This window comes from Haplochromis burtoni, unplaced genomic scaffold (genome assembly GCF_018398535.1).
Source record: "Haplochromis burtoni strain Fernald_Lab_line unplaced genomic scaffold, NCSU_Asbu1 Contig_236, whole genome shotgun sequence".
Classification (NCBI taxonomy): Eukaryota; Metazoa; Chordata; class Actinopteri; order Cichliformes; family Cichlidae; genus Haplochromis; species Haplochromis burtoni.
Window position 1 is genome coordinate 727,160 of NW_024582597.1, and position 22,360 is coordinate 749,519.

Sequence of the window (22,360 nt, forward strand, 5' to 3'; positions counted from 1 at the left end):
CATAATAGGTTAAACATATTTTTAAAGGTAAGGAATGCAGAGTGGCTTGAATGCATGTGGACAAAACAATGAATGAAAGCTGAAATTTGTTTTTTCGATGATCAATAAAGAAAAGCTGGAAAGTTCACATATGTTTGATTGTCCCATTTGTTTATAAAAAAAAAAAGGAAAATAGTCCCAATTGACCTTCTGTATAAATATGCAAATTTTTTAAAAAAAATCTGTAGAACCACAGTTTGGTCATGGTGCCTTACCGATGATGAGGATGCTCATGAGGAAAACCATGATAAAGAAAATCCACATGAAGAATCTGTCCATGACCTTAGCTATCTTTTTCCATTCTGCCCCCTTGGCGCACGTGGCTCTCTGCTCTCTAAAACAGTTTGCTATGTACTCAACATTGCGCACTAGCTTAGTGTCCATACCAGCAAAGCCACTGCCATGGGTGCAGAAGACACAGGGGCCAAAGGTTACAGTGGGACCCTGAGGTAGAGGCTTTTTATCCTCAGGGCAGCAGGGAATCTTCTGGTCCTCAGAACAATACAGCACCTTATGGTCTTCTTTATAGTAGTCGTTTATCTGAATTTTACCATTAGAGCTTTCATACTTTCCGGGTTCAAAAGTAGATATGTGGGCGCTCTCATCTCTGGTGATGTGGTGCTGAACTCTTGGATGTTGCTGCAGCTTGGAGCTCTGGGACCTGGGATACTTGTCGCTATGCCGGTCCTCTCGGCTACTTTGCCTACCAGGTTTACCATTTGAATGAATGTGAGTGTTGAACTGCTGGTGACGGACTTCATCCTGGGTGGAGCGAGAAGACGAAGAGGAGGCAGAGGCACAGTTCTCACCCACTTCATAAACAAAACAAATCTTTGACATGTAGTCAATGATGAGGACTTTTGCCCAGTGTGGAACTGGTTTGGCCTCCACACCACAGAAGTGAATGTTCATGATGAAGATGGTGAGAGATGTGGAGGCTGTGACCATTGTCATAGTGGCGATATAGTACTTCCCTGTGTAACAAGAAGGAACAAAAAACAGATGGAAGACAAGTCCATGACCATTAACACACTGTAGGTACTAGAAGGTGGCCCGACATCATTATTAAACCCTATGGATTAGAACTGGGATGTCACTCAAGTTCATATGCATATGAAAGCAGACGAGCAAATACTTTTTGTTCACATTTAAAAATTTCCAACTCCAGGTCAGATTATAGGGTGTGCTATAAATATTTGGACATGTTCGTCCTGTAACATATGGAATGTCATCTTCTCCAGCATGTACACCTGCCTCTCATTCAGTGTCTGCCCCTGTGACCCTTAAAGGTGTAACCTTGTGCTATGCTACATTGCTACATAGATAAATATGGCCCAAGTTTTAACAGTAAAATTCCTAAGGGTACCTTTAATTTGAAAACTAAAAACATACCAATGCATCACTAGATCATAGGTCATTTTTGGACCATGCATGCCTGTACGATTTCTGGTATATTTTTTTTAATAATAGAGTGACAGAAACATAAACCATGCAACAAAAACAAGTTATTAAATATATTTCTAAAAAAAAACAAAACCTTCTTACCTATCAGAGGCACACTTTCTGAGGGCGGCATGCTCTCAGCCACCATGAGCTGGAACACCGTTAAAGCTAGAAGAACTGTCACCCCCAGGGAAACCTTTTCCCCAGAGTCTGCAGGCAGATAGAAGCCCAGAGGGGCCAAGAAGGAGATGAGGAAGCAGGGGAGGAGGAGGTTGAAGATGTAAAAGGAGGAGCGACGCTGCAGGAGTACTGTATAGGTGATGTCTGGATACGGGTCAGAGCAACAACCATACATTATTACATTCTTGGTGGCCGGCATTCCACGGCACTCCCACTCAACATTTTCCACAAAGTCTGACAGGTCACCGCTGTCCATGCCCATAATGATGTCTACCTGGAAATAGAGGGGAGGGACACATTTACTGAGAAAAACGTATGTATACGTATACACAGATGAATGATGACAAATACAATGAGCAATGTGTACCTGATCTACATGTCAAAAAGGTCAATCTCAGTTACTCTCTGATCTAACACAGAGGCCAGAGTCACAGCAAGAGCTGGGTGTTGTGTTATTTAATCATTTTAAGTGGCCTGGTAAATTTAGGTGACCCAGATTGCCACTATCCTGAAAGGAAATGTAAGCTACACAGACTCAATATGGGTTTATCCTCCACAGCATGTTGTTCCATCTACATTTTGTTAAACAAGGTATGGTAGATGGGCAGTATTTCTCCAGACCTGGTTGCCATTGTAAGTCCAGGAACCAAAGGTGAGGTTACACTCCTGGCTGTCAAAGGGGAAGTAGGAGACGTCCACCACGCAGGAGCTTTTGGTGATGGCAGGAGCATCCCAGGTTATCTCCCCATTGTAGCGCAGCCTCACGTTGGTGTCCATGGGCCCAGAGAAATCATCATCAGCTCTAGAGGAGGAAAACAAGTTGAGACTAACTGGCAAGTCATGTGTGTGATTTGGTTAAACAGTGGTCAGATTCAGCGTCTTCTGTTGCTAATTGCTAGTATTTATAATCTCACAAGTAGTCTTTAAACATTGTGAATAAACGTTATATTGAATTATAATATAAGAGACATTAATGGCAGCAAGAAGAGTTGTCCACATTCTGCATTCCTGGAAAATTCATCTATGTGAGCATACTTATTATAGAGGACGAGGTCAGGCCTCCACACCAGGCTGCTAGGGATGTGGATCACATCCAGTCCATCATAGTCCTCCTTATTCCACTTCAGGTAAGCGTCATGCCACGTCTGCCTAATCCACAGGTAGGCAATCAGCACCTGGTTCCTTTCATCCTACAGTCACAGTCATACTAGTCACAAAAAAGGACCTGCAAATGTATGCAAACACAAACTAGCATGCAACCGTTTTGGTGCCTCTGGGAGAATTTGTTTTTGATTACTTTAAGTGTGAAGATATTAAAAAAAACACACACACACAATGATCCCTGCAGCTCATAATGCTAAATTAAATGTTATTGCATTGATCATTTCAATTTATAATTTATACTACATGAAAATAATAAGAAACTGACAGAAAAAAGAGGAACTGTGGTATTTGCCTCATTGACGTATATCACACCTTGCAGAAGCTTTATTGCCAGCTTCTTCATTTAGAAATTCTCTATTATAGTTCCACATTGCTTAGAGCTCTGGGATATTTTTAGACCATGTGACATAGTGCATGCTTGCAATCTGCAAGAATGACATGACCACTGATGGTCATGTCATGGCAGTTGTGAAAAACACCAGCTACAGCTTGTTTTTCCTTTAGTAGTTTGTGGTGAGTTTTGAGGCCTGTTTATGGTTACCATCCTCTGACAGGATATGGCCTTATTTTAGTTTTATATTTTTGACTCTTGCAGCGTGTGCATATTGCTGTCATATAACCCAAAGCCTAACATTAAATACTTCCTCTATTTTTCCATCAAAGATACCTTTGATAACTTTGAATTTCTCTCAGCATCTTCACTCAGATGCTTAGAAGAACTAATTGTTGATGAGTGGTTACAGTTACCAGTTAACACTAGACTCCCAATGTCAAATCCACAACTGCTAAAAACTTTTAAGGTCTATAAGAGGTTATGAATTTCTGCACATGCCTCAGTTACTGTGTCTTATAACTGTATATCTACACACAACAGACAGTAAGAAAAAAATCCCTCTTGATCTTCTCGGTTCACTGCTCATCAACACCAGGTGGACAAACACAAAGCCTCACAGTGGCTGAAATCCAGACCCGTCTGTCAATATCAGGTGGATGAGCACAGTACAGGAGGTTGGGGGAACACATAACCGCTTTGGTAACAGGACACTCCAGGGTGCACACACACTCATTTGCTGTCTGGCTCGCATCCGTTTCTTCCAAAGTATGACAGAGTGACGACAACAAATGCCCAGATATTATATGGAAACATTACATTCAGCAGCTGGTTTTGTGTCTTCAACTACGCACGCCCAAACCCACACTCACTCCACAGTGAATTAGCAATTCACTGTGGAGTGAGTGACGCAGCACTGAACCCAAACGGGAACCTGACCCAGCCGTGTAAGCCACCAGCCGGTCGATTTGTACAATAGGAGGTCATGGACAACGTTAAGAATAAAAGGTCTGTTCACCTCCATGTTTTCCTTCATGCTGGGCTCAGTGTCAAGTTAAAAAACTCAGTTCTTTGCATTTGCATGTTTTCTGCTAAATCGATGTCAGTTTTACTGCAGTGTGGCTAACGTATTGGCCAATACATTATATGCCAACTATTGACTGCACAGTAATGCTGTAAGCAGAACACGCTATTCGTGATTACCACATATTATTCAACATACATAAATCAGATGCTGATGCCCCGTTTGTGTGCATGAATCACCTTAACCGAACCAAGACTTGCTGATGAGAGAGCACGCACCATGTCTTTGATTTGAGAGAGGGTGACCTGCAGGGTGACGTTGAGGGCTCTGTCTGTGTCATCCACAGGCCGCAGGGCACTGGAGTAGTTCTCCATCAAATCATTCAGGAGTTTCTGGGCATAGTGACCCTGAGCAGAGTGAATCACTGAGAGAAGACACAAGTGGTCATCTGTCAACATGCAGGAGGTTAAATTAGCTCCTTCTAGTCACAAATGATTGGTTTACTTTTTCTTGCCGTTTGTTAAAACAATGCATTTTAAGGCCACGTGAAGAAAATATTTTAAACTATTATAGGTGGTAAAAGTGCAAGCATTTGTGACTTTATACAGTTATGAAAAATAATGTAAACCTGAGTTAAATAATATAATCTAGTCTAATGAATTAAAAGCAAAATGGAGAGGTCTCTTTTTTCCCTCAAAGGAAGACAGGCTTAAGTTTGACTCACCTTTGGGAAGCAGCATCACCAGAAAGATTATTGGGAACATTGCTAGCAAGCCTCTTGGTAACTAATAACTCCAAAGAAGAAATTAAAGGTGGCCTCGACAAGTAATCTAACAGTTCTTGGTTTCATTCCTCAAGATCTACATGATGAGCGTTCAACCCCAATTGAACTCAGATGCAGATAGCAGCGAGCTTTTTCCTCTGGCCGTCTTTGCTGTAAGGCCAGCACCTAATGTTTGGCAGGGGAGGCAGCATGTCTGCTGACTGAGACACGGAATAAAACTCCAGCTATCACATAGCAGCAGCAGACCAAGAGAAACAGGATGCCCACGAATCATCGCCTCGCCACACAAGGGGCTATTCGCCTGTGAAGTCAGCTGGGGTACTGGTCTGCTCCTGCAACATGCTGCTGTTTTGTCAACGGAGGAAAGATGGGAATTTGAAATTCAGGGGATTGTAAATCTATCATTCAATCAAGCAAAGTACAGATTGGCAGCAAATCATTGAAATTAATGAAAGGCATAATGAAAAAGTGAGAAGTAGCATTTTTTCAACTGGAATCGACTTCATAAAAAATGAACATTTCATATCAGCTAAAGTAGAACCTAAAGTAGCAGGTTTTGTAAGGCCCAGGCTCTTAAATAGGAAAGGCATACTCATTTTAATTTAAACAATTATTTACAATACAAATATAAAAATACATTTTTCATCATTAATTAGAGAAAAATATGTATGTTTATTATAACACTCCTGAAATGCTTATGATTGGGGTGCTGTTAGTGTGCATCTATTCCCCACAATTAACAAAGTGTCACCTTTCACTTTACAGCTGAGGGATTTCCTTTAGCTTCATATATCACACTGGTAATGTCTTATTGGAATTTGATGCTATATGGCCCTTTTCCAGAAAGATGGCAGCCACACAAAGCACAGCACAGGGCTTTTATACACCACGAAAAGAAACCCCTGCAGTTTCTGCTGCAAGTACATGCTCACAGTGGAAACACTACTCTTAACTCGCTGAAACACCGCGTCAGGATGTTAAAAGCTGTGCGCTTTAGTTTTGCCATGATAAAATATTTAACAAGGCCTTTTGCTTCCCATGCACCTGAATATTACACCGATCATCATCTATGGCAGAACGACTGACAGAAAGAGAAGCAGCTGCGGTGAAATCAGCCGCTTTGAACCCTTCAGGACTTTAATAAGGCAGCGAGTTACTTTATTTTGTGTCATTTTAATAACACAATGATTATCTCAGTGCCATTACCTGAGCCAGGAAGCATACTATTTCGGTGTCACGTATTCAGATTAGAGCGGCTCCGTCGATTAGGGGATGTTATAAAAAGTTCCAGATGGTAGATGCGAGAGACACGTCAGCTTTTAATGAAAGGATAGAAAATGAGCTTTGGCTATTTAGGATGCCTGAGGCTGGTTTACTGTGCAGTGAATGCTGTACAGTTAAATCTACAATATCCCCTTTGGATTACAATACAAATATCAAAGGTTGCTTTTTTCTTGTCTTTGTGGTACAAATGTGCAGGCTGAAACAGCCCTCAGATTACTGCCAGGGTTTCTTGGATAGGTTCAACATGGCACAACATGGTACCAAGCAGGCCACCTGTTATCTGCACTATGAAAAAGATGCTCTGAATATTATCAGAATTCCGGCATCCTTTTGCTTGTTGAAGATCTGACTGCACAGAAAATTTACCTTCTTGAGCAAGGACAAATGATCTATAATACTAATACCCAAAACACTGAAAATTGAATTTCAGTATGGAACTTGAATCCCTGTAATTACATTTCTATTATATGACATTAGTATAGCAATTTTAGTGGCTCAGTCTAGTTTTTATTCAAATTCACACAAAGCAAAAGAAATGTTCAAAATGCCACAAATGATTGAAAAAAAAAAAATCCATTAAAACTGAACTTCACATTACTGTCAAGTGGTGTGCGTGAGAGGCAACACAGAAAAGACAGAGGGTGGATTAATTTACACAGACTTCAATATTTTATTTACAGATGAATCATTGACATTTTATCTGTTGGCCTAGGTAGGTTGATGCTATATTTTTCTATCATTTTGAACCATTTTTTTTATCCAGACTTGTGACAGGTTGTGTTACTGCTGAATGCGTTTATTTTCTCTCCGTTTAAAAACAAGAATCAAAATGTATTCCTGTAGAAGTCATATCCAAATAAAACACGATTTTTTTCTAAAAAAAAAAAAAAAATGTGGGGGTAAAGGAAGAAAGGAAGTAAGCCAAGTGAAGAACAGGTTGTGAGGACAGTAACTGAAGATTGCCTGGATTTTGGGTCAATTGCCAACAGCTGAAGAGGGTGAAACATGGCATGAAAATGAATATGGCTACTGTGTGAACACCTTTTGACACTTGATGAACCGAATTCTAGAACACGGAATAAGCTGATGCACGCATTCTGCGTTTACTTTGTTGCATTTTGTGACTTTCCCCTCAATTTTATGTCCAATTAAAGCACTGTTATTGCCCTGAAAACTCCCACAATATAACAAATATGTCTATGATTGTAATTAGATACTTCCAGTAACTTATTCTCAAAATCCTAATATTACATCTAAAATTATAAATTCTCTGTTCAGCAATCTATGCTGTTAGAAATGACGCCAACATTACTAAGTTTTTATTTTGGGATAGTGAAGGGATTAAGGTATGGTTTGGAAACAGTGCAAGAAAGTTTTGACTGAGTCTCCAATTGAAAAGTTCAAAATCTCAGCTTAATCCTTGTCCAGAAAAAAACAGCCCAAAAGTGCATTAAATCAGGACCAGGTCCAAAAGAGCCCCTCCCCTAAATGGCTTGACTCTCTCCCACCAAGGTTTTCACAAATTAAAGTAAAATGCACTGCATAGGCAAGGATAAGCTGCTGTCAGCTGCTTCTTGCACAGAGCCAGTAAGAGCTGGGAGATTGGCGGATGTGGGCGGGGTCTTAAGTCTGGCATTTGCTTCAAAGGTGGTGAGGTGTGATTGAATTTCTGATTGTAGCTCTGAGTGGAATGTTGAATGAATTCAGAAACCAGAGATAAGAGCTCACAGAGCGGCTGATTGGAGTGTTGTACAGCAGATGGTGACGTGTGCAGATGAGAGATGAAACACAGAGGGGATAAAGGCGGGGCTGGAGAAGAGGGCGAGTGTAGATGTGAGGAGTCCACTTTAAAACAGAGGGTACATTAAGGGAAGAGACGCCTTCAGACAGTGGGAATTCGAGAGAGAGAGAGAGAGGATGTGTTTGGTAGGAAGGAGAGATTGGGATTAAGTGGAAGATGAAGGAGGTGCCAGAAGTACTCAGTTACTGAGCAGCAGCTCTGTCGCCGTCTCCACATCCCAGGATTTCGACGACAAAGCCACTATTACTGCATTCTGCGGAGGAAAACAAAACCAGTCACACATGCTGATTTATTCTGCGAGAGTTTCACATCGCGATTCAAAGCAGGAGAGACAAGATTTCGAGACGCTTACTTTTTCAAAGCCCATGGCACAGAGTTTGTCTATTTTGCGTGTGTACTCCGGACTGGAGACGGGAGCGCCTGCGTAGACGTGAGACCAGAGTCTCGCTGTCTGTTTAAACATCTCTGGATTCTGCTTGTACTGCGCGGTAAAAACAAATGGAAAAAACAGCTTTACATTTGAATTAAAATAATGCACACCACCCTCCATAACAGAAACTCTTGTATATAGGTCATCAATGCCAAGAGAAGAATTATCTAGATTTGAAACATTTAAAAAGCACCATGTTCGCATTGTGTTAAGAAATTAAATATTCAGTGTCACAATTAACATATATTTTGGGGCAAGTGCAATAGTCACTCTTCTGTACACAACAAATTACTAACATGATAATTCAGGGCCAGAGGAAGTGGTAGAGCTGTACTTTGCCAGGTAGCCAATTCTGCCAAGCGCTCTGTTTCCATGCTGTGTAGGCATTATTCAGCTGAAATTTAGAGTGTAGATTTCTCATCACTATAAACTATTAACAACGAAGCTGCTAAGTGAATAAGACATTAGACGCAGGTTCCTGTTAATACAATTTCTTTTCTTTCTTTTTTTGGGCTGGGGGGGGGGGGGAAATTGGAAACTTTTGGTAATACCCAACAATGGTGAGGACATTTATCTCTTGCTCTCTAGAGGATCCGTATCAATACTTGTAAAAATGCATTTTCAGCATTTACTTCAAACAGCAAGAAAACAACTTCTCTTTGAAGCCAATCCAACTAACATGTAGAGGATTGTTGCTGGTGAGGAGAGCCAGGTCCCTAGCTATGAAGTTTCAGTTTCTAAAGTCGATTTAGGTTAGCAGAAGTATGATCAGGATGCTTGTCCTTTTAGGTGTGTGTACTGACAATCACCAAGTTATGTCTCCCAGGGCCACCAGCATAATCATTTGCCATTAGCTCTGCTTACTAGACTTCTTTCTCTGCCAGTTCCACTTCCTCAAAATTGAAGGTTAAGCACCTCTATCAAAATAGAAGCATTCGAGTATGCACCACAGTGCAAAGGTGAAGGAGGCAGGAGTGTAGTCATGATGAAGCAGCGCAGTATCTCACGCTTTTTTCAAGCAATACCATAATTCTAATCTCATGAATAAAATCGAAAAAACAAACAAACAAAAAACAAGACCACAAACTTCACGTCTGGTGAATGTTAAAACATGATTATTATTGAAATCGTTTGATGCAATTGTGGCTGGTAGATGGGTCGGGTAATAAAATACATACAGGGAGCGCATTCATATCCCTTTAACACGCTTTGACGAGTCACCTATCCCACATGGTAATATGATTCTTGAAAGTTTACCCAGATGCACTTTAGAAGTTTTCTTTAGTCATAAACAATTTCAGGGAACTGATACTTCCGTTACTGTACATCACAGAAATTAATCTTTGCCATTGAAACTGGTGTACTATAAGAGACGATCAACTTTGAAACGCTTTTTAGTGTAAACTTAAAAAAAGAAACTCACTGTTGTGATATACATATCAAAAACATTTATACCACTCCTCTTATTTAACCTCATTTCATTACTTTGTTTCTCATTGGAGTGCATTTTGTTCACCAAAGGATAAATTAACTGTACAAGTGATTAGTAACAGTAGGTTTAGTAATATGCTCAGAGTAGGATTACATTTGTTAACTAGAAAAGCTATTAACTATAAAACTGGAATAGCTGGTGAAGGAACATACCTTCCAAAGATTATAGGCTGGATGCCATTGCTACACTGATTACTAGAAAATGAAATCTTTTAAAATAAAAATACAAGACACTGCCCACTAACCTCTCACAGGATCGCAGGATAATGCATTTCCTACACTTAAAAAATAACTGCGATCAACTTTCAAGGGATCAACTGCCAAGTTTTACAGGGTTTGGCTGCCATTTTCCTTGTATGGGAAGAATAAAAGTATTTGATACAAAGCCAAAATAATGTAAAGTCCAAGGGCTTGGGAGGCCTTTTTTTCCTCCTTTTCTCTAAAAAAAAAAAATCCCAGTAAATTACAGTGTATTAGGGCCACATTAAGAAAATACCATTTTGAGAAAAAACAAAGCCTAAATGTGGAGATTAGAGCATGGCTGCTATACCCTCTACAAGGTGGATTAGAGGGTTAATGAAATCATATTACAGAATCAGTTACACAAAATTTTCTTTCAGCACATAAAAAGAAATCTCCACATTTTGACTTTTTTTCTGGAGACAATTTCATTTCTTCTTAAAATTTTGACTGTATTCCCAAAATGATCATGTTTTATAATACTCTGTTTTTGGTAGCAAACTTTATTTACTATGACAACCAAAAAAGAAACTAAACCTACATGCAGTATTGGTATACCACTGAACATTGCTCAACCAGTAAGAAAACACCAAACTGTGTATTTGAGGGAAGAATCCAGGGCTTCAAACTGTAAAGCTAACGCAAGTGGCTAAAAACAAAACTGATATATTCTGAACACACTCTGCACTGCAAGTGATCAGAAGGTGCAGAATCAACCAGGCCTCAAAGTACGTAGCTAAATAGTTAAATAGAACGCTACAAAATTACACAATGACCCCACATTTTTTCAATTTTCAGTATAAATAACATACTGCATATATATCAGCCAGATTACAGCAATACTGTAGTACTGTTAGTCACTATGAGGCACGTCTGTAGTATGGTATACATGTGAATACATATTTAGTAACAATTGCTAGTAGAGATGCATCATGTTCAAGCAGGAAAAGAAGTGAAAACATAAATACACACCCACCTGATTAGCTACCACAGCATCCTGTGGATCATCTGGTTCTGCAGCTGCCAGTAAGGCTTGTAATGACAAGAGAACTGTCCTCAGTGTCATAGCTGCCGCCCTGAAATGACATGCACGCCGTTTTTAAAGCAACCACTATTCATAGTACCTATACACTGTGGCCTCTGACACTTGCAAGTTTTCTTAGAAGGCCTAAATATTATGACTAAAAAAAAAAATGCATTAAACAATCTTTTATTTATATCTAGTCATTTTCCCAAAATTACCATCCAAAAGCTTTGTGCTAATTTCAACTGTTGATCATGTAGGCATTAGAAGCAACCTGCAGTTGGCCTTAAATTTCACAAAATATTTCATAATGGATGTCTGACAGATGAAGAATGTCAAGAATCTTGGAGCACATTTACTCACCACTGGTCTTTAAGAATGTCCAGACATATTGCACCTGTGACTGAGCTGATATTGGGATGCCAGATCTTCGTGATAAACCGAACCTGAGATGAGAAAAAACGCAGAAGAAAAGCATTGCTGGATTCTTACAGTAAATGAGAACTTCTGAGGGGAATACTTTCAAGAGTATTTCATACTGTATGAGAAGGAGACATTGAGCCCTACCTTGGGTGGATTGAATGGATACGTCTCTGGGATTTTAATTTCTAGTTGATATCTACCTCCTGGAAGAAAATAAGGGGATATCATACAGAACAATTCAAGCATTTAAAGAGTTTGGCAGACTTCAGGATCAACCTTTTCTCAGTGATGATAAATATCACAAAAGTTATGCAGCCATGTATTCACGAGAGCCCAGAGCGTGTCCCCCAAAGCTCCTCACCTTCATATGGCGTGTCAGGTGGCCCTGCTATCTCTCCTTTAAGTTCTGTGAAGTTTTCGTCCACCAGGTCCACCTTTATCTGGTTTTTGCTAGTCTGAAAGGTGGAAAACCAAATGTGCGTTATGGCTTAAGTAGAAAAGGAAAACGCAAGGTGTTAAGTCACCAAATATAAAACAAGACTATGCAGCACAAGTTAACACCCCCCCACAGGCGTTAACTAAAGTTGATCAACTTGTTGCGCAAATCCTTTGGATTTAGGTTTGATATACACACTAATCTAAATAGGGAAGAGCTTGTACAGGGTAAATGTGCAAAGAACACCTTCAATAAAACATGCGGACACCACCTTACACTCTTTGCTATGGCTATCCCGATTAGCTTTACCATCACAGAAGGCATGGTAAGCTACCGAGTACTGCTAGCAACAAGAAGTTGTGGATGATTTAATGCGGTCATGCTTCCAAATTGGAGCAAAAGTTAATTTCTTGGCTTTATCTTCCACGCTGTGGTGTATTAATAACTATCGGCGAGGCTGCTAGCTCAAGCTAGCAGTTCGGTGATTAGCAGTCTGACAGCTGAGCCAGCGACGCGTCACTCTCATTCAGCCCCCGCAGTCACGGAAAGAGGAAAGAAAAGAATTAAAGCCACAGCTTCGAGTGGCAAACATGACAACCCACCTCTTCACTTTTAAGCACTTCCTTGAATTCCCGTTTTATCCTCTGAACTGCGATGTTAGCCATGGCTCACCCGTGTTCCCGTCCGGCTTGGGCCTCGTCGCCGTCCGACCTGACTAACGTAAGCTAAAGCTAGCTTGCTCTGCCTACAGTACCTTTGCACGTTTTAAATACACTCTGAAAAATAACAACAGGAAGGCTGCTGGCCGCCGAGCGCCGTCAGTCCTCGCTATTTATACAAAGTTATAATTCGCCAAAATGTCTCAACGTCTGTCTGTCATCTCAAATGTATAAGAACACAATGGTTGGGGCTACTGAAAACATTTTAATACCAAACTGCATGCAGTCTGGAGGAGAGGGGTCATGTGATCAGTATTGCCATCCCGAATCCCTTCTGCTATTGGTTCATCGGCTTACAATGAATATATTAGGGTGTCCGTGGGGGGCATGCATTTACGGTTACATTTAATCAGTAAAATGTGATAACTTCCTTTTAGTCAAAAATGACAACTCTGCTGTTGGTAACTATTACTGTTAAAGCACCACATGCAGTATGAAAACTGCCTCTAACACATTACAGAAATGAGGAGGTGTTTTCATCTGATGATCAGAGCAAAGCTCTTATGCATTTTGGCGACACAAACATATGCGTAGAAAAAGTGTAGAAAGAATAAAAAACAAAAATGAAACAACTAAAAGGCCACTGTGGCCATTCAGATGTGATCCTGCTTAGCTGTATTCTAATTCTGCTTTTAGAGTTAGTGGGAAGAAATCCTAAGGATATCAAATTGTGTCAGGAATTAGAATCTCTTAACATTTGGCTTGAGGAAAATAAGCTGTCACTTCATCTGAGGAAGACCGAAAATATTCTTTTTACTAATAACTCAAAACTTAACAAAGTTATAAACCAATCAGTCAAATGTAACTTGTTTGAAATGAGCCAAACGAATAGTCCAAAGTACCTAGGACCATAATTTATCAGAAACAAGATCGTTACATCTTTTATTTTAAAAAAAGAAGAAGTGATTTTTATATAGGAACATTAAAAAATATATGTTTATTAATGAGAAGGAAAATGCTATGCTCCGTTTTGGTCAAATCGGACTTTCATCATATCTTCAGAAAAGAGTCAAAACCCAGTTAAAATCAGATCAAAATTAACTACTATGTTATAGTCTTAAATATCTGCATCAGCAAACCTTTACAGACTAACATGGCTAAATGCTGTAATCAGGGTGGAATACTTATCTTTAATCTTCATGTATAATATTGTATATGTATGTATATATATAATAACACCAAAAGTACCCCACTGTGCTTTTGTGACTTCTTTGTCAGTTAAACTGCACTGTGCAGCAATCAGACACAAACCCCATTCTGTAGCCACACTGCTTTATCACAGGACACACATGAGAAATATGCATGTTTTTTTAAACAAATAACAGAGAAGTGTTTCATAGTGTTTCATCATACCTGCAAACAGTCACACTAGGGGGCATCATTGCCCCATGAACATCCAGTCTATGAAAAAAACATGTTATAATAAATGCCTTTGTTGTCTTATGAAAAGAAAGCCACTTTTATAAAACTGATTGGTGATTTGAGATCATGTTTTTATTAGATTTTATTGTTATGAGATGTTTTGCACTGGTATGTTTTCTCATATTTGTTTATTATAAAACATAGAGCTGACGTAATCACTTACGTAAGGTTATAAAAAACTCACACATGCCCTAGCTTCTCACTGCAACAGTCATTAAATCTGTTGCCATTTTACAGTCTTTTAAATATGTAGAAACAATAAAACAAAATAGCTTCACAAAAACAATTCTGAAAATATTGGGATGTTGTGTAAAATGCAAATAAAAACAGAATGCAATGATTTGGCAATATCCGACGTTTAAACTGAGACACTTTACAATTTTGTGAAAATGCAACAAGTCCCAAAAAATTGGGAGAGTGACAACAAAAGGCCGGAAAAATAAGTGGTACCACTAAGAAACAGGTAGAGAAACATGATACAACTGTTTAACTTCGTTGGCAACAGTTAAGTAACATGACTGGATATAAAAAGAACATCTTAAAGTGGCAGTTTCTCAGAAGTAAAAATGGGTAGAAGTTCACCACTCTGGAAAAGAACTGTGATTACAAATTGTGGCACAATTTCAGAATATTTTTCCTCAAGGTAAAATACATAAAGTTTTGAATATCTACTGATCTATACTACATATCATCAAAAGATTCAGAAAATTTGGAGAAATCCCTATGTGCAAGAGACAAGACCCGTGATCTTCACATATCCAATAGTATCGTATTGTTGTCAGCTCTCAGTTTAAAAAGCCTGCATCTCATATGGTATGAAAGTGTATTAGTGCGTATGGAAAAGTACCATCAAACAAGAAAGGTATATACAGTTTTATGGCAACATATGATCCCGTCCAGATGACGTCAGGCCTTGCATATTTCAGCAAGACAATGCTATATCAGACATGAATGGGACAATATTCCTCTCCTAAATGATGAACAGCTGGTCTTCTCGATTTCTAGATCTTAATGGACTGTTAAATATTTAATATATTTCCTGTGCTCTGCTGTGAATAAAACTTATGAGATTTGCAAATCATTGCATTCTGCTTTTATTTACATTTTACATAACTAATCACACATTTGTCACATGAGCAGAAACAGACACAAATGGAGCGTACACAAGTCGTTGCCCTTCCCAGTCAGTGAGCCACAGGGTTTTTTATGACACACGAATGAGTCAGTCTTTCCTAGTGTTATCGCTTTACACCAGGTGGACACAAACACACTCCTTCCTTTCTTCTCCTCCTGCTCAACCCAACTTTCGCTTTTCCTCTGCCATGTTTTTGGTTTCTTTTGGTGACTATGACAAAAACCACTAGCGCTGCCAGCATTGCAGCTGTTATTAGGAGGCACCCCCCAAAAACCAGCATTGCTTTGTTTGTGAACATCCATGCGCATATAGAGCAAGGCTCATGCAGCTCGCTAAACCTGCAGGGCTGCACTGAGTCATTGTTAGGGGATCCGCTGAGAGCAATGATTTCTCTGTACACATTAATTGAGGCTTTGGCTTTGGATTGGTGTTGGGCTGAGGTGAAGAGGCCATACTGCGGTACGTGTCGATCTTGGAGTTTCCACACGTAGAAGCCGTGCAAGTTGACTCCATCGAGATGGTAAGCTGCAAAGAAATAGAAATATAACAACAGAAAAGTAAGATGAATACTTTATCTAAAAAACACGGCTTTTATTGTGTTAGAAAACTACACTGCTTCCATGTGCAAATACAGGTGAGTCATAAAGGGCAGTGCCATAAAGGGCAATATGGCCTTTATGGCACTGTTTGTCCTCGTCCCTCGTTTCTGCTTTTATGGTTTTCATGGTTTCTCAGTATATAAAGCTTTTTATAGTAGGAAGCAATAAGGTCATTAAGCCTGTATCACATGTGGAACTGTATCTCTGTCTCAACATCCTGAACACTGCAGACTCTATTTTGATTCTTGCCAAATATTGTTACACAACACATACTGGACTGAGGTAGAAAATTGTCTAAAATGTTTGCCCTACCTTTGAGTGCCTCCTGCAGGTAACTCCTTAGGTAGTGTTGCCGGAGTTTATCCTCAACAGGAGCCTGATCGTCAATCCCACTCCCGGTGACAATGATAGGTATAGCTCCATCATACCTCTGGCTAACCCACTTTAGCATCTTACGCAAGCCCCATGGCACAATAGCTTGCCGCAGGCTAGAAGAGGGCCATGTTGGATCAGAAAGAATCAGACAGTCATGATCAGGAGGTGGTTTCTGCTGAAAACTGTCCTGTGTGTGGGAACGCGGGGAGACCAAACGGGTAGTAAAATGGTTTAGTGCGATAAAACTCAAGGCCCCTCTCAGTTCCTCTCTCTCAGTCTCAGTAAAATTAGGAAGAGGAGATCCAGGAAGGCCCATTACTCGAGCTCTCTCTTCTAGATACGTTCTCATTTCTTGTGGGTAGTCCCCCATGTTGTGCTTCTCCTCACGTCTAGTCCCCAACAATGGGTCTAAGAAGCGACCAAGTTCAAACAGAAGGAATCTTTCTGCTGCCACTGTGTGTGACTCCAGGAAGGGGTTAGCAGGTTTGGCCCAGTCAGCATGTAGTGCTAACGATACCAGTCCTTGCTGTTGACTGTAATGTTCCTTCTCATATAACCTCCAGGCTTTTGCATGAGCCAGAAGAAGGTTATGAGCTGCCAGATGCTTGTCTTCCCCACTCGAATAAACGTCTACAAGTCTGTTTGGCTCATTAATAGTGATCCAGTTCTGAACCCAGGGACCCAGCTCCTGGTAACAAAGTGCTGCATATTCCTGAAAAGCGTTCACTGTGCTGTAATTGAGCCAACCACCTGAGGCATGCAGCGGCACAGGTAAACCCAGATTTGGAGATCGGTGTGTTGGGTAATAAATAACCACAAGAGCCTCGAGATCCCGCTTCTTGAGTTCGGTCACGATACAGCGGTAGTATCTTTGTAAAAGTAAAGAGTGTAGACACAGAGAGACTGATTCAGGCAAAGTAAGTGCGTATGAAATCGAAATTGCTCTGTCAATAACCGGGGTGTGACTCAGGTAAAGTTACAGGTATAACATGAATTGTGTTATTTGAATTGTCACTGTGTGTGTGTGCGCATCTTTACCTCAGAGCTTCTGTGTTTACATTAGAGAGGTCTCCTTGGGGTAAAATCAGAGACCAGTTTAGAGCGAAGCGATAGTGAGATGCCCTTGTCGATTCCAGCAGGTTAAGATGATCACGGATAGCCAAATAGTCTGTGCACTGTGCTCGCCTGGTCTGGAGCTTCACCCCTGGGACCTGATGCAACGATCCGTCACCTGTCAAGTTCCAACTGTACAAATGAGGGTCAGTAAACTGTGGGGAGAAAGGGTAGAAGTTGACCTACAAAAACAAAACAAAACAATACAATTAAAATGTGTTCTTTAGGCGTCCGGAGCATTATTGAACATCTTCCATAGCTGATAATCATAAAGTCTTGTTACCTGTAAAGTGGAGTCTGCAATACCCCAGTGAAAGTTGCAGGGGAAATAGCCTTTCACCTCTTGCAAGGTTTCATCACTTGGGAAGCCATTATCATTAACTATTTCTCTGTAGTACTGAGCGGTGCTCTTGGGGCTCCTAGTTCTGTTTGGTTGGCTGAAGTCCACATAAAAAAGGCCTCGTCTAATACTATACCCATAATTCCACTCAAATCCATCCACTAAAGACCAGGCCATGTACCCAAACACCCGTACACCGTCAAGGTTAATGGCTATGAAAGAAAACAAAGTAATAATAGAGTAAGATAGACAAATGTTTGTGTCTCAATGACTTTATTGTCTAACTCATATTTATTTGTTCTTCCCAGCGTTCTGCTTACCTCGCAAGACTTGGTTGATAAAGCTTTTCATCAGATAGATGCCCACTGTGTCTTCCTTTCCTACAGTGGCTTCAGAGAACCAGCCTCCCTCAGCTACTAAGACACTTGGATTCCCATATTCCAACTTTATCCAGCCCAGGAGTCGTCTTAGGTCTGGAGTCACCGTCTGCCCGTAGCTGATTACACTCTGCCCCAAACGGAGGTTGTTAGGCCCGAAGGATAGGGCGAAAAAGTCAGCTGTCTTCTGCACCCAGAGCTTCTCTTCAGGGGTGAATGCAGGCAGAAGAGCCCCAAGCTTGGTTTTTAAAGAGACTGGGTAGTCCCCATCACCAAAGATGGGACTGGCAAACCAGCCCAGTGCTGCCTCTATTGACTCCTGACAGAGCTCAGCACTTGCATCAATGGCTTTGCCTCTTTGAGGTTCCACCCAGTGGGAGCCCAAAACAATGGACACTTTACCCTTCTGAGTTGTGCGGAAGTTGGCGTTGTAGGCATGCCATGCTTTAGCGTGAGCCTGGAAATAACAGCAGACACATTAGTGTGATGTTTTTAGTTTTGTTGTTTTTTTTCCTGAACATATTCACTGTAAAATAAACTTATTTGACTCAGCAAAATTTACTGTGTCTCTATGAAAAGCACAGGTATACATAACATAGTTAATTCTGGATAAGGAGAGGGAAAATGAGAAGTAAGAGAGTAATTATGAAAACAATTACATATAAATGGTTATTTTATTTGAAATTTTTTTGGTTTTGTTTGCTCACTGGGCGCTGCAGGTACACCATCTGTGCTTGTTTGCGTAAACTGAAAGTGATTATTAATGAGGCATGTCTCCCCAACTTCCTGACACACACCATTTCTCTCCAGTAGACAAGTGCTGATGTGGTGGACTTTGACCGCAGTGTCTCTTTAACTGTCGTGTTTATCACAAGCCAATCAATATAAATAAAATTGACGAGCCATCAAGGAGATAAAACAAAAAAACAAAACAAAGCAAGCAGCCAGGTTTTGCACTTGTTTGCACTAGTTTTATACGCCCTGACCAATTTGATTGTATTAAAATGAAATATCAGGGCTTTCTTGCTTCACTGTCCTCTGACCTAAAATCACTCGAGCAATATAAAGATTCACTGTCTATCGTAAAATGATAAAGCTGTGAGAGTTCAAAGTTTACACAGTTTGTGTATGTTTGTAACTGGAGATATTCTTCATATCGCTGGCGTTGCAACCAAAACAGATGAGGAACACGAAGAGTAAAAATTACATACTTGTGAGAAATTTGACAAAATCTGCTAGGTCCCCATGTGTAACTGACCTTTATCAGATTGTGTGCCACAGTAAGAGAGGTGGCAGGTCCCCCTTTTTCTCCAGGAGCATGGACTCCTGTCCCGTATCCCTGTACAGCCACCAGGTAGGGATTATGCATTGTGAGCCAATACCTAACACGACTCCCAAAAGTGTGGAAACAAAAAGTAGCATACTCCTCGAAAAGTTCCACCATAGTTTCGTTCTTCCAGCCTCCATAATCCTCTTGCAGCACCTGTGGCAGGTCCCAGTGATGGAGAGTGACGATGGGCTCAATTTTCTTTTCCAGAAGCCTCTCTATGAGGTAGCTGTAATGCTTCACAGTAGCAGTATTGGGCTGACCTCTGGCATTTCCATCAGGAAAGAGTCTGGGCCAGGAGAGAGAAAAAGAGTATGACCTTACACCTAGATACTCCAATGCTTTCACATCTTCTTCCCATCTGTTGTAGCTGTCACTTGCCACATTGGCAGCCTCTCTGTCCAAGCTGCCACTGACAGAGGAGTGGGTGAAACTGTCCCAAATTGAGGCACCTTTCCCATTCTGGTTCCAGGCTCCTTCTGTCTGGAAAGCAGAAGTTCCAGAGCCCCAGAGGAAGCCTAGAGGGAAGGTGTCATGTAGAAAAGATTGCCCTTTGAGTGTGGGATCCGGTTTGGGCTGCTGCCAAATATCCCTGCCCTTCCCAAGAGAGCAGGTTGCCTTGTTCCAAGAATATAAGGAAAACAGGAGAGAAGACAAGAGGAAGTGACATTTGGGCTGGTTCAGCATACTGAAGGTTTCTACCTTGATTCCAAAATCCACCTTAATGAGACAGCTGATGTCAGTCCGTCAGCGCACGTTTGAAAATAATGCATTCCTTTATGACTGATAAGAGATCCATAATGTGGGTGAAGAAGAGGCTGAAGTGATCAAAGCGAGCAGAGTGGAACATCGGAAGCTTCGAGGTTTTGCGCTCTCCATCTGACACCCTGCGTCCCTATCTCTCACTCCCAGTGTACTTCTGCTCCCACTCAACCCCTCCCTACCACATAACGTTCACACATACAAAGGTTGACTCATGTCCTCACATACTTGTTTTACTACCGAGGCCATTCCGGCTGATTAATTTAACCCGTCCCTCAAAAAGCGCTTGATTATTCTTGGATCTCAGCCAAATTAATAAAAAAAAAAAAAAGAGTCATAATTCAACACAGCTAATAAAGATAATAGTGAGCTATCTTTCAAAGGGTGCATAGAGACTGACTCAGAGCTCTCAGGCACATGCTGATTGCTGTAAAGAACATTTGTGTCAATAATTAGCTTGTACTCTGATCTTAGCTTCATAAGTAAGACTTACTGCACATTACAAACACACACACTGTATTTTGTAATCACTTGCATTAGGGGATTTCAGCTTTCTAACAAATCAGCAACGGCACATTTTGACACATTTATTAAATAAGAGATAATCTTACACTGTGACGCTGAAAAAACAGGCTGTTTTCTGTTTTCTTACAGCCAGAAGCTTCTAATCAAATCAGTGTTCTTTTAGGATTTGATCAAACTGTGCCAGGTGGGATTAGTGACACTGGCTTATAAGACAATATTCAATTAAGCTCCACTTGCTGTATGCGTAGCAGTCGCTGACCCAAGGCAAGATTAGCACTGCCAGGCTAGAAACACTGCTGGGAAGAAGGTTCATGCATATGTGTGTGTGTGTGTGTGTGTGTCTGTCTGTCTGTACATACACATAGCTTCCCTATCACAATAAAAAGCCATTTTAAAAGAAACCCTTTCTCATCATCCTTCATTAACACAGTGTCTAGAGTAAACAACACAGTGGACCTGAAGCCACTCTGCCTCAAGGCATTAGTGCGATAAGTCAATTGAGTTGGAAAATGTTCATGTACTAAAACAGGTGACCTCGGTGTGGTCGCTATGATACAAGAGAGCTACCTCAGAAACACTGTAGTTTAGCCTTCTCATTCATACTTTTCACAACATAGTAGAACAAACTAAAGATACAGTATAGTCATGGCATTGCTTAGTAAAGGCCCATTTCATTGATTTTTAGAATATTTTAAAATCAGTTCATGTTTCTCAAACTACAGACCAACGTCTTTTAGGGTGCCAAAACAAAAAACAAAACAAAATCTGAAGTATTAGTTTGCTTAAAACAATAACGTAAACTAAATCCAAGGAACTGATTTCATTACTTTCACTAGCTCCGCTTATTTATACATTTTTATCACAGTTTACTTCTATAAAATACACTGTTACATAAAAAGGGAAGTGAAAAGAGGATGTTGAAGTGAGAAAAGCATAAGTAGTCTGGGAATTGCTTTCATTTCTATGCCTGTTTCCGCTCAGCTTCATGTTGTTTTTACTGTAACTTAAAAACTATTAGCAACTACTGCTGGAGCAGTGCTAACGCATGACTTTTGGTCACATTTAATCCAAATTTTATTTGGTGGTATACCTTTCTCGATCAGTCAGTTTTGTCTTACTGATTTCCTTTTTTCCCCATATCCAGAGATTTGGAACCACTGTGACTCTGATGTTTTTGTACTTGAGACTTAAAAACGTGACCATCAGACCACAATAAAGGTTAGTGCTCTTTTTTTTATCCGTCTATGAACTAAATGGTGTTTTCCAGAGTGGTTTTTTTATTGTGGTTTTGGATTTTTTTTATTTTATTTTAATATCTAGATTACATGAGTCAAGATACACACTTAATTGAAAGTAATCTAAAATATGACGATGTCAAATGTCTGCTTTTAAAGTTTTGGTGGGATTTATGAATGCATAAATAATCATAAACTCATACCATGATATGAAATGGCAGTATTTTATATTTATGACAGTATTAACATTCCCTTTTTGCTCACACTGTTTTTTGATATTTAGAAAAATCAGCTTTTCTAAATGTCTATTTGCGTTTCTTTGTTGTCCCCAACAATA

The 22,360-nt window shown here is 40.3% G+C and overlaps 4 protein-coding genes across 4 annotated transcripts in view; 1 reads left to right on the forward strand and 3 right to left on the reverse strand.

Annotated features, from left to right (window-relative positions):
- Positions 1-240: 240 nt before the first annotated feature.
- On the reverse strand, positions 241-6,784 carry LOC102306227 (neuronal acetylcholine receptor subunit alpha-9-II). Its single transcript, XM_042226971.1, has 5 exons — positions 4,460-6,784; positions 2,698-2,852; positions 2,284-2,464; positions 1,585-1,936; positions 241-1,013 (listed from the first exon to the last, which is right to left on the reverse strand). The coding sequence occupies exons 1-5, from the start codon at positions 4,637-4,639 to the stop codon at positions 241-243; spliced, it is 1,641 nt and encodes a 546-aa protein (XP_042082905.1). The 5' UTR covers positions 4,640-6,784.
- Positions 6,785-6,895: 111 nt separating this feature from the next.
- ube2ka (ubiquitin-conjugating enzyme E2Ka (UBC1 homolog, yeast)) lies at positions 6,896-13,065 on the reverse strand. The gene is made up of 7 exons (XM_005937725.3): positions 12,697-13,065; positions 12,020-12,113; positions 11,803-11,861; positions 11,599-11,681; positions 11,188-11,287; positions 8,403-8,531; positions 6,896-8,303 (listed from the first exon to the last, which is right to left on the reverse strand). The coding sequence occupies exons 1-7, from the start codon at positions 12,757-12,759 to the stop codon at positions 8,229-8,231; spliced, it is 603 nt and encodes a 200-aa protein (XP_005937787.1). The 5' UTR covers positions 12,760-13,065; the 3' UTR covers positions 6,896-8,228.
- Positions 13,066-13,939: 874 nt separating this feature from the next.
- On the reverse strand, positions 13,940-20,447 carry klb (klotho beta). Its single transcript, XM_005937728.3, has 6 exons — positions 19,433-20,447; positions 18,118-18,631; positions 17,741-18,009; positions 17,383-17,639; positions 16,282-17,213; positions 13,940-15,895 (listed from the first exon to the last, which is right to left on the reverse strand). Exons 1-6 carry the CDS (start codon positions 20,186-20,188, stop codon positions 15,474-15,476), a joined length of 3,150 nt encoding a protein of 1,049 aa, XP_005937790.1. The 5' UTR covers positions 20,189-20,447; the 3' UTR covers positions 13,940-15,473.
- Positions 20,448-21,763: 1,316 nt separating this feature from the next.
- tlr1 (toll-like receptor 1) overlaps positions 21,764-22,360 on the forward strand; it is a 29,155-nt gene continuing 28,558 nt past the window's right edge. The window contains exon 1 of the mRNA XM_042226964.1: positions 21,764-22,007. The gene's annotated coding sequence lies outside the window, so the exon portion shown is untranslated. The remainder of the gene's footprint in view (positions 22,008-22,360) is intronic.